This window comes from Podarcis cretensis (assembly GCF_951804945.1).
Source record: "Podarcis cretensis genome assembly, chromosome: 11".
NCBI lineage: Eukaryota > Metazoa > Chordata > Lepidosauria > Squamata > Lacertidae > Podarcis > Podarcis cretensis.
Window position 1 is genome coordinate 59,713,957 of NC_137180.1, and position 17,521 is coordinate 59,731,477.

At 43.1% G+C, this 17,521-nt stretch overlaps 1 protein-coding gene across 2 annotated transcripts in view; it reads right to left on the reverse strand.

The window, feature by feature from the left end:
- PIK3C3 (phosphatidylinositol 3-kinase catalytic subunit type 3) overlaps positions 1-17,521 on the reverse strand; it is a 123,916-nt gene that overhangs the window by 73,177 nt on the left and 33,218 nt on the right. For both annotated transcript variants that reach the window (XM_079994778.1, XM_079994777.1), the window contains 4 exons: positions 13,692-13,797; positions 8,903-9,019; positions 5,643-5,774; positions 1,415-1,543 (listed from right to left, as the gene is read on the reverse strand). In XM_079994778.1, coding sequence (XP_079850904.1) covers positions 1,415-1,543; positions 5,643-5,774; positions 8,903-9,019; positions 13,692-13,797 — 484 coding nt within the window. The remainder of the gene's footprint in view (positions 1-1,414; positions 1,544-5,642; positions 5,775-8,902; positions 9,020-13,691; positions 13,798-17,521) is intronic.

Sequence of the window (17,521 nt, forward strand, 5' to 3'; positions counted from 1 at the left end):
AAAATAACTTTTGTAAAAAAAACAAACCAGAAGCCTTTTTATTAGGAATTGTAGGTACCGACATCCCAAAGGAGCAGAAAATACTTTTTATGTATGCAACAACAGCCAAACGGATCTTACTAGCCCAGAGATGGAAAGAAGAATGTCAAACTAAGCTGTTGGACTATGCCAAAATGGCAAAACTGACCAGAAAGCTCAGGAACCAAGTAGACAAAAACTTCAAGAAAGAATAAATTATATAATTATAATTTGTATAATTTATTGATATAAATAAATTATAATTTATTGAGGCGACCACTGTAGGAAGATGAAAACATTAGCAGGATTTTAACCTCACTTGTAATGTAACAAACTCTATGGATAATATGGATAGATATAAAATATAGATTTGATATAAGATGCAGTTGAAAACACCGGCATTAGGACCCACGGAGGGGAGGTCTCGAGATTCAGAGAAATCTCTGTAGATGAAAATGTATTTGGATTTGTTATAAATCCACATTTGAAAAATCAAATAAAATGGCTTGCAGAATGGCTCAGGCGACAGGTAAGGAAAGAAACTGGCTTTGCTTCACAGAAATCTCCTGCCACCGTGGATGTCTTGAAAAGGGTTTTGGGCAAATCTATGGAGGACCGTAAGGCTTTCAACGGTTACAAGCCACACTGGAAGTTTGCCTCTGTATACCAGGAGCTGAGAATGGCAAGTGGGGAAAACGATATTGTGGTTCTATCCTGCTTGTGGTCTTCCCATCTCTCTGGCTGTTCTGAAAACAGGGTCGGTGACTAGCTACACCTTTGTTCTGTGACAGCAAGGCTTCTAGGTGTAAAAACACCTCCAACGTCACAGCTTCCCCATTCCTGATTTAAAGACTCAGCTGCTCTGACCTTCCTGTATGGATGGGCTGCCTTCAACCTTCACATTTCTAACCTTTATCCATGTGTGTGAATCATATAAAATCATAAGTGTTCCTAATTGCTGGAATCTTTTCTGTTCAATGTGGGGCTTCAATCCACAGCCCTGAGATTAAGAGTCCCATGCTTTTACCAACACAGCTATCCTGTGTTTCCCTTTACACAGGGCCTGATCCCTCCTAAAATCTCTGCAAGACACTTAGATCACTTTTACAAATAAATTGTATTACGGTTTATAGAGAAAAATACTAAACTTTCCCTTTTTTAAAAAAACAAACAAACCAAGACTTTTATCTATAAAAGCACAAAAGTGGGGGGCAGGGGGCAGAGAGAAAGGAAGGAAGGAAGGAAGGAAGGAAGGAAGGAAGGAGAAAATAGAAAAATAGAAAAATAAGAGCACTCAGATCATTTTTAAAAAGTTGTTTAAAGAATGAAATTCTGGCTGCCGTGTTTACAAAGACCTATTCACAATCTCCATCCCACCCTGCTTAGCCATTGTCACCTTGTCCATGAGCGAAATGATCTGAAGTATCAGTTGATCCTGACGCAAATCATCTCCGTGTTTAAATATAACAGGATACTTGTCCCCGTCTTCAGTCTTGAAAAACAACTGGGCTGGCATTAGGGCGCTCTGGTTAGAGAAACGGAAAGCACGGCAAATTAAACCATGACTGTAAAAGGACATAATGGTTGGAGAGGGGAAAAGATACAGAGCTGAGGTTTCTTCAGCCGATATCCCATCCTCTCTAGCTCAGAGGGAGAGCTTTTGCTCTGAATGCAGAAGGTCCTAGGTTCAATCCCTGGTATCTCCAGGTAGTGTTGGGGATATTCCCCATCCGAAACCCTGGAAAGTATCTTGCAGTCAGTGCAGAAAATACATAGCCCAATGGATTCTGTATAAAACAGGTTCCTCTGTTCCTATGGCCAGAGGGGCAGTGATCATGGAAATGTCATTTGAATGAAATGCATTAAGGGAAAGCTAGACATTCTTCTCTCCCACCAGCCTCACAAATCTGTCCGTGGAGAACCTATATGGACTGCCAATTTTTTCTCCAAATTATTTTTTTTATTAAGATTTTACAACAAGTTTTAGCATAATCAAATGTTCCAATTACATGTTAACATTTTCAGTTGAAACCACACACCCCGGCGACTTCCCCCAACTTCCCTCTCTGGTTTGTAACATATTCAATAGAAAAATATAAATATATGGTTAAAATGTGAAGAATAGATCAATAAGGTACAATTTTAATTTTGGTACTGTATGAATTGGAAAAATAAAAATGTGGCTCCCTTCTACGATTGGATTGAAGACTTATATAAACTTGCAACATATGAACAACTTGCATATAAATGCAGACTTGCTATGGACAAATTCAATATTTGGAATCCATTCCTACAAATACTGTAACAGCTCAAGATCTGGTGAAGTACAATAACAACCTTGTAAAATATACAGTTTTGGGTTCCCCTCTCCCTTCATTTCCCCTTCTACACAGGTTCTGTTTCTCCTTTTCATTTTCTCTCTTCTATTTATGCCTCACCATGTTTAGTGCACATATAATTGTGTGCTTTTTGAACTTTCAATCTTTATTTTGAAAAAAAAAAAAAAACCTATTTAGTTTTTCAGGTTTTAATCAACACATTGTGGCTGGCTTTTTCCCCCTGAGCTGCTTTGGAACTGCTGTTGTTACACTATGTATTGCTTTGTACTGTGTTCTCTGTTTTATTAATTAAATTTTTAAGAGAGAGAGGGAGAAGATAGATATAAGCTAATGATAAAAAAGGATGGAGAAGATGCAGGACTTATGCATTGCACGATCAGGTGTGCAGGTCACAATCCATATTAGCTTCAACCACTCCTCAGCCTAGTGAGAAATGTTCTAAATCCATTTTCACTTAAGCGGTGGAAGGCTGTGCTGACTCAGCCCCAATCCAGACATCCACCTGAGATGCCTTGAAGATACTCCTGAACTACATCTCCCATCACTCTCAGGCAGGTGTTGGGAGTTACAGTTCAGCAATATTAGAAGGGCACCAGGTTCCCTATCTCTGCTATAAAGCAAAGGATCCACTCCAGTTCGATGACTGAGAATGCTTTGGCCTGAAGGCATACAAGGCCACCTGCTTGATGAAGCTAAGCAGATCTGGATCTGGTCTGTGTCTGTTGCTGTTGGGTTTTTTCTATCTTTATTTTAGACATTGTGATTTACATGGAAATTGTTCAGTCTGGTTTTGCATTTCTTAATGTTTTAATGTACCGTATAGGACTACTTTCGTGATGTTGCAGTTATGTGTTTTTTTCACGTTGTAAGTTGCCTTGAGCACTGTGGAAAGGCAACATACAAATAAAAAATTGTATATATGTATGCATGTATTTATGGGCGCCGCCTTGGGTTCCAGGAAAGGTGGGGTACAAACGCGAGGAAAATAAATAATATTTGCACAGGAGAAAACGAACGAACTCAGAAGTCCATCAGCTTCTGTGTGCATCCAATATACCCCCTATCATCTCAACGGTACTTGAAAGGGTGAAATAAAACAAGTGGCACTGAACTGAAACCTTAAAAAATGGTAAGGGGAAGGATAGCTTTAAAGCAATTAGCTGCCCTCCCTAATTAACTTAGTGAAAATGGCAACTCTGTTTAAAATGCCCTTTCCGAAAAGACCTGATTCGTTTAGCTGGCAATTTGTCCCTCGTGAAAAGGATGGGAATGAAAGCAATTAGCCTCTGCAAAATAAATATAGTTATCTTTTTTTTTTTTTTTTTACATTAACCAGCATCCTCATTCTCCCTCGCTGAGTCTCAAACAAAAAAAGATATAGGCCTACCTGCCCACATCCTTGCACAACATATCAAGGGGGAGGTAAAGGTACCCAAACAGACATGGGCCTCATTTGTGCTGTCTTCCCCCATCCCTGACTAAGGCCATACACCTTTCAACTATACATTTAAAGCACCAGGGTACCATTTTGAACAGTCATGGCTTCCTGCACTGAATTATGGGAGCTGCGGTTTGTTAATGGCGCAAGGCGTTATAGGCAATCCCTATTCCCTTGACAGAGCTACAGTGAAGAGAAACTGAATGTCAGACCACTCTGGGAACTGTAGCTTTGTGAGGGGAACCGGGGTCTCCTAACAACTACGGATCCCATAATTCTTTGCGGGAAGCCATGGCTATTTTAAATGGTATGATAGTGTTTTACATGGATGGTATGAATGAGGCCCAAGAGGACTTGAACAATGGGGCCTCCATTTGCCTTATATGTTCATGCATGAGGGATAGGGATACAATCACCTCCCCAACAGGCAAAGGGGATCGCCGGCCCCAGTAAGTAGTAAAAACTAGGCCATGAAGTGGAGACCCAACGATAAATATGTAACAGTGACGGGGAAGAAGCCAACGAAGCATTGGGAACAACAACAATAATAAATGGATATTAAGATTTCTTAACCACCTTTCACCATGACGTTTCGTCGTAGGTTACGACAACCTAAAAACTGTTCAAAGCAGTATGGACAAGAGAGTAGGGTGGGTCTTGCAATATATATTTCAATAAAAGGAATAATGGTAAAACAAACAGTCTAATTTGACAGCGCCTAAATGATATTGAGCGTCAGAACAACTTGGCGACAATAAGGAAATTTTGCCCGTGGTATGACTATTTTCCACCTTCCCATTTTGACTCTCTGGCACCCCAGCTGCATAACCTAGCAATTCTAAAATATAGACGCGCTTTTACCCTTGTAAAATTGAATATATTGCCCTCAGCTGTACTTGAGGGATGATTCCAACAGATTGAACACGAAAAACACTTCTGTCCCTGTGGAGATGGCAGTACTGAATCAGTGGTGCATGCCCTTCTGGCCTGCACTGCTTATAAAGACTTGAGGAATGAGATTATCACCCCTCTTTTATTGTTCATTCTGGGTTGCCCTACCACTGCCACAGTGTCCTTTCTCTTGGCAGATCAAGATGAGCAGGTGACAGCAAAGGTTGAAAGGTTTTTAGTTGGGGCAATCAAAATAAGATCCACTATTTGACTATTGATTCAAAACCCTAAAATGTATTTTATATAATTGGCTTTTTATTTCTATTCTTTATATATCGTATTGTTGTTTTACTGCTATGGCCGATGGCTGACACAAATAAAGATTCATTCAATTCAATTCAAGGAATAATGGTGTTTGGGTTGAGTTTCCCACCACTTGCTATGGAATTGGCTCAGAAGTGAGGTGAGAAATAGCTTGGTTCATTTCTGAAGCAGTTCCTTTAAGAAAAGGACACATCCCACACCCCAACAGGCCTCAAATATGCCAGCTCCCCCCTCCGAGCCCCATTTCTACAATCTTCCTAAATGTGCCTTCTTGAATCTTCTTAAATGAGCCTAACCCCAGCCCTTCTTGCAAAAAAGAAAGATTCTCTCCAAGTGCACAAACTCACAGAATCACAGAACTGTAGATCTGAGAGGTTCATTCAGCTGAACCCCTTACAATGCAGGAAGAAAAGCTTAAAGGATTCCTGACAGATGGCTATCCCACCTCTGTTTAAAAAACCTCCCCCATGAAGGAGAACGCACCATCTTCCGAGGGAGTTGGTTCTAGTGTGCAAGCATAAGCTAGCAAGCTTTACCAGAGAATGCTAAAACAACAACCACCAAATCCTGGTTGACATGCTTGAATCCCACTCACGGAACATGGACAACAGACAAGACGGTAGGTGATTTACCTTGAACAGCGTCGCTTTCTCCGGGATTATCCCTCGGATTTTCACCTGAGGTTCCAGGGGCAGGGGAATGGGCTCAAAATCTGATAGGGTCATCTTCTCGTTGTCTGCCAGGAGTGCCTGCAACCTCTCGTTCTAAAAGCAGAGCAGGGGGAAGGAAGGAACAACATGACTTACTGAACCACGTGCTAATGCCAAGCACTCCAAAACCGAAAACATGGACTAGGGGCTGTTAGAATTCCTGCTCCATGATTGCAGTCATGGGTTGTCTATCACATGACGGTGTATGTTTTGACTCCACAAAGTGGGAAGTGACGGAGACAGGATGTTTGTGTTACTGTGTTCCATGAAGTGGGACTATTGTCCTTTGTTTATTTCTCTTTGCTGTCTGATGCTAGAGAGGGAGCCACATTGCAGTGCTCCGTGTGTGTTTATATGTAAATAAAGTAGATTAGCCAAAATACTGAGTTGCTGAGGTCTGTCACGCAAACTGCGGACACTCTGCAGATCCCTAGTGTGCTGATGTCTGTTGGTATCGGTCACTGTGATGTTCGGGCTGAAGAAAGCTTTAGAAGCTCCCGAATGATCAACCAGGAGGGAGGGAACATGCCAGTTGGGGAGGTGTCTCTGCCAGGGTCCTACTCGAGTGTCGGACGAGCTCCTGACAGGAGCTGCAGCATGTAGTCTAACTCGTGAATGGAGGAAGGGAGCCAACTGCAATGTAGCTTGTTCATCAAATGTAGCTTGTGGGCAAACTCACAAAGACAGAAAGAGAGAGAAATCGATGAAAGTAGGTTCAAATGTGCCTGCTAATGGTTTGTCCATCGCATGTTGTTGTTGTTGTTGTTTATTTAAAAAGTAATCATCATACATAAATAAGAATAAACATGTGCACCCCATTACCGAGACCATTCCATTGTAACTATCCAAATTTGAACACCTCTTGCGATGGTTTGACCCCTTTCTGTTTTAACAGTACAAATTCTACAAACACCCTCAATATCTCCTCAGAGCCATTTCTCCTGCATATTCCCTGTCTTACCTTAATGGCACATGTTAATTTATCATTAATAGCTATATACCACTTCTCTATACCACTGATCTATTATTTTACGTTCTCCTTGTCCCTTCCACTCCCTAGCTGTCATAATTCATGCAGCTGTCGATTGATTGGCATGGCCTTTCATTAAACGTTCTCCACAAAGCAGCTGGAAATCGACACATACATGCACACAAACACACACACCCAAAAATTCAGCACTGGGTGCAAAATCGTAGCTTCTAGAAGAAGAAAGATTAAGCAGGTTTCTAGTCCTTATCACTACAAATACATGTGGGCAATGACTATTATTTTCAATAAAGATTATTTTGTTAGCATTTGTCAGAGCTGCCCAAGGTCCCAGCTCACAGAGGACCAACGCCAGGTCGTGGTTATATACAAAAGTCTTTATTGAAGTTCAGTTTCCATTCCAAAGCCGTAGCGCGCAACCCTACGTCTTAAACCTTAGACCGCCAAAGTTCCGTCTGAATCTCCTCCCCCCTGACACCAGTTTAAGATTCTCGCCCTGCTCCACCTCTTCCTCTGCTCTCTTCTCCTCTGGGTCCTCCTGTCCGCTGGGGCATTCCCCTTTCTGGACTCTTCTGACGCTGAGTCCCCTGACTCCTCCCCCTGTCTCCGGCGGGCTTTAGGACCCGGCTCCCAATCCTCGTTCTCTGCTGCCCCGAGCGCCTGTACTTTTGAACTTGGCTCTCGCGCCAACCCAGTGACCTTCCTCCTGACCGTTGCACTGCTTCTGTCACTGCTTCCCTCTTCCGGGATGCTAGCCGGACCTGACCTCCCCTCCATTGCCTGACTCTCCGATGGAGGCGTGGTCAGCCCTGACTCCTCTTCTCTCCCTGCTGGGGGAGACGCTACCCCCGATACCTGGGACTCTTCCCCCCCACTATGCTCAGGTGGGGAAGCTGGTCCTGATCTCCAACTGCTGCTCTGGGAGTCCCCGCTGGCCCCTTGCTTCTGGAGTGTCCCCCTTGGGACCCCCCTTGCCCTGGCCACCAGCGCCCCCTTCTGTGAATCTTCCGATTCGCTGGAGAGGCTCATGGAATCTCTCGGGCCACTGTCATCTTCTCCTACGCTGCCCTCAGATTCTTCCCCTTCGCTCTCCATCTCCCCTCTTCCCTGTGCTTCTGCTCCTGAGCCCCTGACAGCATTTCTATCGTTCTTACTGTTTACTGGCAGAGAAGGCAGTCTATGCTAAAAATCAGAATTCAGATTGGTTGCTCCAAGGCTGGGGAAGGTGCAAAGTTCCCCACCCTGGGTATTTGGTGCAGTCATGTGGCAGCACAAATAAAATGTGTAAATTAACAGCAACGGAAACAGAATAAACAGCCGTGTTAATGTAGCCTATGGCTCCGAGTTCCAAACTACACATTCTGTCACAAGGAACTCTCATTAAAAGAGGAACACATTTGCAATGAGAAACACAAGTATGGACAAAATGGCTTTTTTGGGGGGGGAATATAGATATTTGTATATAAGTAAAAAATAGGGACACAGGTGGCGCTGTGGGTTAAAGCCTCAGCGCCTAGGACTTGCCGATCGAAAGGTCAGCGGTTCGAATCCCTGCGGCGGGGTGCGCTCCCGCTGCTCGGTCCCAGCGCCTGCCAACCTAGCAGTTCGAAAGCACCTCCGGGTGCAAGTAGATAAATAGGGACCGCTTACCAGCGGGAAGGTAAACGGCGTTTCCGTGTGCGGCTCTGGCTCTGGCCAGAACAGCGATGTCACGCTGGCCACGTGACCCGGAAGTGTCTCCGGACAGCGCTGGCCCCTGGCCTCTTAAGTGAGATGGGCGCACAACCCCAGAGTCTGTCAAGACTGGCCCGTACGGGCAGGGGTACCTTTACCTTTACCTTAAAAAATAGGTAAAGGATGCCTGATAGTTAAGTCCAGTCACAAACGACTCTGGGGTTGCGGCGCTCATCTCGCTTTACAGGCCGAAGGAGCTGGTGTTCGTCCACAGAGTTTTTCCAGGTCATGTGGTCAGCATGACTAAGCCGCTTCTGGCAAAACCAGAGCAGTGCATGGAAACGCCGTTTACCTTCCCGCCGGAGCAGTACCTATTTATCTACTTGCACTTTTTTGGCGTGCTTTTGAACTGCTAGGTTGGCAGGAGCTGCGACGGAGCAATATCTCTCTCTCTCTCTCTCTCTCTCTCTCTATGTGCATGTATATCTGTATGTATCCCTATACAATTCTGCCATTTTACCTTTTTTTTACGGTTGCCACTTTCACGCTGCACTGCTTTCATGAGATGAACGAGCCGATCTACAAACGTCTGCTGGGCCGCCAGCAAAGACCGCATCACCCTGACAGACTTATCACCCTGCGTTAAATTAGAAGGCGGAAAAAAGGAGGAGAAGGAGAAAAGAATTAGTTCTCTCTGCTGTAATTATTTTGCCTTGAGTGGAGCTCTCGGCAATCACAGCTCTCGGAGTGAGCGGATAATAAACACCGACGTTCGCTCAAAAAAAAAAAAAAAAGGAAGTTTCTCCCGGGCAATCCCACCCCCCTCCCCAGCCCTCCATAAAATGCAATCAAAGTTCTCTGTAGCAGGTAGTTGGTTCCCTGACCTTTCAGAGCTTTTTTGTTTTGTTTTTTTGTACAACTGCGCCAACAACAATCATTCTGGAGGTGAGGACTCATGTGACACGAGTCGATTTATACAGCAGGGAGGGAGGAGAGACCCCCAGAGCCTCGATGAATGACAACTCCAAACAAACACAAGGCTCTTTTCAGGGATGATGACAACGATGGTGATGGTGACCTTTCAACTGAAGACCATAGGGTGGTTCAGAACACAAAAAATACAAAATGAGAACTGCACTTTCAGTTTACAGTGGTAGCTTGGTTCTCAAATGCCTTGGTACTCAAACAACTTGGAACCCAAACACTGCAAACCTGCAAGTAAGTGTTCTGGTTTCTGAGTGTTACGCTTCCGATTTGAGTGCCACACTTCTGTTTTGAGTGTTACGCTGAGGTCTGTTTTTGCTATTTATTTTGCATTTTTGCGGCTCTTTTTTCTTTTGTTTTTGTGACAGTGTGGAACCCAGTTCAGCTACTGATTGTTTTTGTTTTTTTAAATAAATTTTTATTAAAATTTTAAAGGTTACATGAGTAATAAAAAAATAAGAGCTGAAAAACACCCAATTAAACCAAAAAAGAAAGCAAAACAATACATAAAAACAAGTCCCATCAAATAAAAAAAATAAAAAGGAAAACAGACAAAAAAGAAAAAAATGCATACAATAAAAAAAAGAACAAATCAAACCTTTACATAACTTTCTTTCTTTAGCTTATTTCCTTGACCTCCTCACACTTCCCCTCTTTGTATTCTGGTTCAGTTAGATATTTCAGCAAATCCTTCATCTTTGTTTTTATCCTAATAATTTATCTCAATATGCTGTAATTTAACATTCACTTCTTTCACCAATTAATCATCCATTTTTACTTTGTTTAATCTTATTTCTCATTAAAACTAATATATTTGAACTTAATCTCTTAAGACATTTCCCCTAGGGTCATAAAAATTTCCTTCCACGATTTTTCCAACTCTCATTAATTTTATTTTTTTTAAAAATCTCCATATATACACTTTAAATTCCCAATTTTCTTCCACCGTCTCCCCTCCCTGGTCTTGGCCCCTGCCGTCAGTTCCATCAACCTCCCAGCGTCCATCAACCTGGAGATCTTATATCCGAGGCTCTTAACTCTTATTCACTTCCCTTCTGCCAATCTTCTTGATAATCTTTGGTGCTAAAAAGCAGATCTCGGGGGAGCTCCAACCCAACGATGCTTATATTCCTTCTTGACAGGTCTGCCAGATTTCCATAGTTAAAGCTAGGGCCCATAAAGTATTCTGAATCTTGTTTCACAATTCTTCCAAGTCCAAAGGCCCCAAAAGCTCCAATCTCCTCCTGGCTCAAATTCATATTCCAAAAGTCATTTGATCCCTGCATAAGGGGATCTCTCCACCTTTCCTTTTCCAGATCAGGCCAGGCACCCATTTTCAAAAACTGGCTTCTCCTAATTACAGTCATATAAGGCCTCAAGTTGTAATCCTCCATTTGCCTCTTTAGGGTTAAGGCTCCCCCTTGTTTTGCTTTGTACTCAACAATAGCAACTTTCTCCTTCTCTAATTCATCAATTTGTTCCGTTAAGAAAGATTCCTGTGCTGGGTTCTTGTCGACTTCTATGCTGATACCCAGTTTTGTTCCGAAAATATCAATATTAGTAGCCATGACATCTATCTGTTTATGCAGCTTTCCCAACAGATAGATTGTCCTATTCAGTACAGACGCTACTTCTTCCTTTGCCGACATTCTTAAGATGTTCAAGGTCAGAACTAGTTTCTCACAGTCTTTATCTTAAGGCCAATTTCCCAGCTGCACTCTTGTAACAATGTCCCAAAACTCCCTCTAGAGGAAGACAGTCTCCATTTGTATCAATCCTTTCCAGCACAATTCCAAAAGTAAATTAGTAACAGTTTCCAGTTACTTTTTCTTCTTTTTAAGTGCAGAAGCGGACAATAGAAACAATGTCTTTCTTTTAAAACTAGCTGTCAAATTTGTCCTGTTTACCATCGATGGACTTTTTGCAAGCTGTTCCCAGGTTCAGAGACATGATGCTTCGATTTTTAATTTTTTACCTTCTCCTGCAAGTTCACTTGGTCAAAATTAATTGTTTCAATCAGTGGAGTTTTAATCCTTTACGTAAGACTTTCCAGAACCTTAGTTAACAACTGCTTTGCTTCAGTCTATTTACAGAAAGGGAAGGTGGACTTCCTGTTTGAACCTTCCCCATTTGGTGCCAAATTAAATTATTTAAAAGCTCAATTTCCCGTTCTACTCACGGGTTGTTGTTTAAAATCCAATTGTCCACAGGAAAAAAGTCAGCGCTCTCCGACAGCAGCAATGTGGCTTCGCTCTGTGAAATAAGCGGTTGATTCAAAGCACCGCGCCTCTCACCCCACGTCGCTCCGGATTCCCGATACTGGGTCTCCCCGCGAGTAGGGGGAGCGCAGAAGGTGCCAGCCAAATCCCAGGTTCACAGACTTCTTCCGTCTGTGATTTCTAAGGGTCTCCGCCTTCGCCGTGGCGGTCAGACCCTGTTTTTCACAGAGCCGGTTCCTCCTGATCGGAGGAGCTCCGCCATTGCCAGAGGCGCTAACCCGGAAGTTCAGCTACTGATTGATTGATTGTGTGACAGCAGTACATTGCTTATTACTTTCATTTTATGGCTCAGTGGTCATGTTTGAGAGTAAAATTCATGTTAAATTGCTGTTTTAGGGGTTGTTTTTCAAAGTCTGGAACGGATTAATCCATTTTGCATTACTTTCTATGGGAAAGCACAACTCGGTTTTGGAACGCTTTGGTTTTGGAACGACTTCCAGAACGGAGTAAGTTTGAGAACCAAGGTACCACTGTACTTTTAAAGAGCGCAATCCAGCCTTGGGTTCCTGTTATTTCTGAGGTTCCCAATGCAAAGTCTTACAGCATCATGTTGTTGTTTTTCCTCAGAAAGCTATTATCAGTCTTGTTCTATGGTTTCGGCTCCAAGAACATAAAACACAAATTACTCGCACAGCGTCATCACTACGGATTTCTTCCCCAGGCGAAGAACAGTGCTTTTCTTAACCTGTGCAACAGCCTGCTATTCTTACAATATTGTGCAGCCAAATAAATAATATAGAAAGGCATTTAATGTTTCCAAGGAAAGCATGGAGCAAAATGACTTCTTGTCCCGAATGGGGAATTTGCCTTAGATGACCCCTGTGGTTGAAAGCAAGTGTGATGTTTATCATAATGCACTTTGTTTGCTGAAGTATTAAGAATCAGAGAAGGGGGGGGGAGGGGGGGAGAGAATTTAACCCAGGGTTGTGGCAGGTGTTTTACAGAAACAGATGGGCATAAGTAAACCAAAATATTTATTTCTATACTTTACTAACAGTGCTTCCAACTGTTAGCTTAGAAGCTTTTCCTTTTCCTTCTTTGCAGTTAACATAATAGAGAATGTCAAATGTTTGGTCTAATGAGTGATAGAGAGAGAGGAGAACTTCTATATATTCACTTTCTCCAGGAATAATTTTATATACTTCTATCGTTTCCAGGGCCGGTTTTAAGTTTGATGAGGCCCTAAGCTACTGAAGGTAATGGGGCCCTTTATATGTCCAGCTGTCCTTTATCAACAACAAATTGTCTCTTTTTTGTGTTGAATATAAGCTATATGGTAATTTATGGACCTAATAGTGATATTTTAGGGAGCAGGATAGCAGGCAGGGCCCATTACTTACATCATAAGGTAAAGGGACCCCTGACCATTAGGTCCAGTCGTGGTCGACTCTGGGGTTGTGGCGCTCATCTCGCTTTATTGGCCAAGGGAGCCGGCCTACAGCTTCCAGGTCATGTGGCCAACATGACTAAGCCGCTTCTGGCAAACCAGAGCAGCGCACGGAAACGCCGTTTACCTTCCCGCCAGAGCTGTACCTATTTATCTACTTGCACTTTTTGGGGTGCTTTCAAACTGCTATGTTGGCAGGAGCAGGGACCAAGCAACGGGAGCTCACCCCGTCGCGGGGATTCGAACCGCCGACCTTCTGATCAGCAAGTCCTAGGCTCTGTGGTTTAACCCACCGTGCCAGCCCACAAAACACTGTTGCTATAGGTAGGTTTTATTTTATTTATTTTTTATCTTATATTTTGGAAATGTACATCCAGTTTTTTTTCCTTTAATTTTTTTGGGGGCCCCTAAGAGAGTGGGGCCCTAAGCTATAACTTGTTTAGCTCATACATAAATCCAGCACTGATCGTGTCCTCACTTAACCACCCTTTCTCTACATGAAAAAAAGGCCCAAATGTTGTAATGTGGACTCATACGGACGTTAATCCATCCCCCTGGTCTTTGGGGTTGCCTGTTTTATTGTGAGGTGCGCATACAACCTTTACAATTATGCTCCAATACCCACTAGCCTCCGCACGACACAAAACAGTCAATTTCACCTTTAGCAGAGCTTGGCTGAACCTCCTCATGACGTTCAAGTACATCTCGTGAGTTCTGGGGTCTCTTTGCTGGGTGTCCTGGTCTTCACACTCCACAATCACGTACCTTGCATGGAAGATGAGAACGAGTCAGAGCTTAGACTAAAAGGAACACCTTTTTGCCCTGGGCTTTTAATGCCTGAGATATAGATATCTATGGGGCCATCTGCACGGTATATCTGAAGCAGTTGTGGCTTGTCATGAAGAATCCTGGGCAAAGGGTGCTGAGAGTGGTTTAGAAGCCCCTGTTCCCAGAACAGGCTCCAATAAGTTTTGGAAATGTAAAGAAAAGGAGGGCACTTTTTTTTTTTCATATGTGGTGGAACTGTAAAATAATTAAAAATTATTGGGAAATGATTTATAATGAAATGAAAAGAATGTTTAAGATAAAGCCACTTCCACCCTACGGAGGACGTGGAGTTGTGGGCTTCACGGCCCCTCCACATGCGCGGCGAGTGGAGGCCAGCCTCCGCGTGATTGGGGGGATTCCAACTGGCCAGTTCAGGGGACGTGGACGTGGCCGGAGATTTCCCTCTCTGCCATGCACCAGGTATTCCTGTTTTTCCCACCCTCCTGCCTATAAGGTTTTCGTTCTTTGATCTTGCTATGGACCTTGGTTGGTCGCCGTTGAGGGGCCTGGTAGGAATTTTCCCACTTGGCAAATTGGCATCAGCCACTTCGTTTTTGCCTATCTCGTAGCAAATGGTCACAGCTTCCTTGGTATTGGCAGTTAGGCATTGGAATAGTTCTGTAGATGGAAAGAGGGGAGGTAGCGCCATCACCTGCCCCGCATATAGAAGGGTAGTCCACTAAAGGATTCTGGGGGACATGGCCCTGTCCAAAGCCTAGGGAGGTGAGGGCCTAAGGCACGTGACCCTGGGGGAGTTCCTAGTTGATGTGCATCAGCAGGACTCCCCCTACTGGTGGTGAACCCTTCCTGGACTTCAAGTGGATGGGCTGAAGCTGGATAGAGTCGGTTAGGACCAATGCCTAAGCCAATACCACTCATCACCTGTAACCAATAAAGTTGTGGCCTTTTTTAGCCTATTAACCTGAATAATTGTGTCATGTATCATTATTTCCACGGGGCAGGGGGGGGAGGGACTTGCCACGCAACCTTTGTTAAAAGACCAGAAGTTTTTGTTTTGTTTTGTTTTGTTTTTTAACTAGGCATTACAGCTCAAGACTTGCCAAAAGAGAAGAAGAAACTTTTCATATATGCCACAACAGCAGCTAGGATATTGCTAGCCCCAAAATGGAAAAATGACGAGATACCAATGAAAGAAGAATGGCAAGAAAAACTGATGGAATATGCTGAAATGGCGAAGCTAAATGAAAAGACAAAGACAACAGAGACTTTTTAAAAGTCTGGGAACCATCTATGTTGTATCTACAGAAACATTGTAAGGAAATGGACTCACTAGCAAGGTTTGAGTAAACACAATTTACAAAACAAAAATAGAAACTACAAACATGGTGTTAGAATGATAAGAACTAAATAATATTTAATTCAGAGAATACAATGTCAAGGCATAACAAAACAGGCAGGAGAAGTCAATATGTAAAGTTGAGGGAAGTCGCGGAGTGGGGGGAATTTGGTTTTTTCTTTGTATTTCATATATTACTATGATGAAGATAAAAATGTAAAATTTAATAAAAAAAATATATATTTTTTTAAGAAAGGAAAGGAAAAAAGAAATCCCTGTTCCCTTCAGAGAGCTGTCTCTTCCAGTTTCTTTCCTGGGAAGAGGGCTTGAATGTCAAACCAACCTGAGAATTAAAGCTCTGGTGAGGGAAATCAAAGCCAATAAAAGACATTCATCTCACAATCTGTACAGGATTGCTTCTTTGTAAAAAATATGGATGTTACGGGTGCCTCTGTGATACAAAAGCATGAACAGAGAGCAGAAACAGGCTCTAGCACTGCAGGGAATTAAAAAAATTTCCAGCTTGTGCTTTGCACACTCATAAAAGTGAGACTTGGAGCAAAGTTAATAATTTCTAGAGCACAAGGCCCTGCTGTGAAACAGTGGCAGGATTCTGCCTTCTCTGTGCCCCATCAGTATCCTATATGATAGCCACCTAGGTATCCTATATCTCAAGGGCTGTCCCATGAAAGAGGGAGCAAGCTTGTTTTCTCCTGCTCTGAAGGGTAGGACTCAAACCAATGGAGTCAAGTTACAAGAAGGGAGATTCCAGCTAAATATTTGAAAAAGCTTTCTGACGATAAGAGCTGTTCGATAGTGGAACTGTCTCCCACAAGAGGTGGTGGACTCTCCTTCCTCGGCGGTTTTTAAGCAGAGGTTGGATGGTCATCTGCTATGGGTGCTTTAGTTGAGATTCCTGCATTGTAGGGGGTCAGACTAGATGACCCTTGGGTCCCTTCCAACTCTAAGATTCTGTGATTTAAAGCAGTACCATACCACTTTAAACAGCCATGCCTTTCCCCCAAGGAACCATGGGAACTGTAGGTTGTTAACAGTGCTTAGAGTTGTTTCCTTTGCAGAGCTACAATTCTCAGACTGGTTCAGAAATCGTCCCTCCTCACAGGGAACTCTGGGACTTGTGGTTTGTGAGGGGAACAGGGGTCTCCTAGCAGCTCTCAACCCCCTTAACAAACTACACTTCCCAGGATTCTCTAGGGGAAACCATGGCTGTTTAAAGTGGTATGAACTTAAAAATGGTAAGCATAATGCTGGTGGTCAAAAGAGAGAGAGAGATGGAGAGAGAGAGAGAGAGAGAGAGATATGGAGGTACAAAGACTGTCTCAAGGCAAATCTAAAAAAATGTAGTATAAGCACCGACAACTGGGGAACACTGGCCTGCGAGCGCTCCAGCCTTCACGAAAGGTGTCATGGGCTTTGAAGACACTCAAACACAGGACGAAAGGGAGAAATGAGCTAAGAGGAAGGCACACTTGGCAAACCCTCACCATGATCAACTCCCACCCAGAAACCTAACCTATATCTTCACTGTGGAAGAACGTGTGGATCCAGAATTGGCCTAGACAGTCACTTACGGACTCACTTTTAAAACCACATTTATTGAAGACAATCTTACTCCGCTATGAATGATCGCCAAAGAAGATACTGTTTTAGATGGGGCCTCAGTGTATCTCCAGACTGAACTCCTCTCTCTCCAGAGCCTTTCAAAATAAGGCTTTTTGTATCTATAGCTCCTTTCGCCCTTCTCTGTATCCCAGCCACAGATTACAAATCAAACTCCAGGTTTTCATCAAGGGGTGTACATCCAAACACCCCTTTGATTATTTCCAACTCCTGCTGAGGCTGGTCGGGCAAAACACACCATTGATCAGCAGACGCGAGGATTTATAGCTAAGTCTGCCAGAACTGTAGCTGTTGACATTCAGATTTTGGCACTGAGAAATGGAGGAGTCTGGATAGACGAAAGTGTGTATTTGTGGGGTGGGGGAAGTATAATAATAAACTGGCCAATTCTGTCACCGATAAAGGAAGCAGAAAGTGTTTGGGGTAGGGAGCCATGAATATGGGGGGTGGAAAGCCCCTGTTTATAGACACATATCTCTACACAAGAACCAACGCTTTAAAAAAATAAAAAATACAGCATGAGGTACATTGTGGAATGACACCTTCTTTTGACTACTATGCATTCAATGGACCACAACTGGGATTGTTCCTGTTATATTTTCCCTTTGTTGTGACAGCCCTGTACTCTGACTTGTTGGTGTTTTATTATATTTTTTTTTTATATTTGTTGGTTCAACCCAGTCAGATGGGTGGGGTACAAGTAATTTTTAAAATCATCAACAT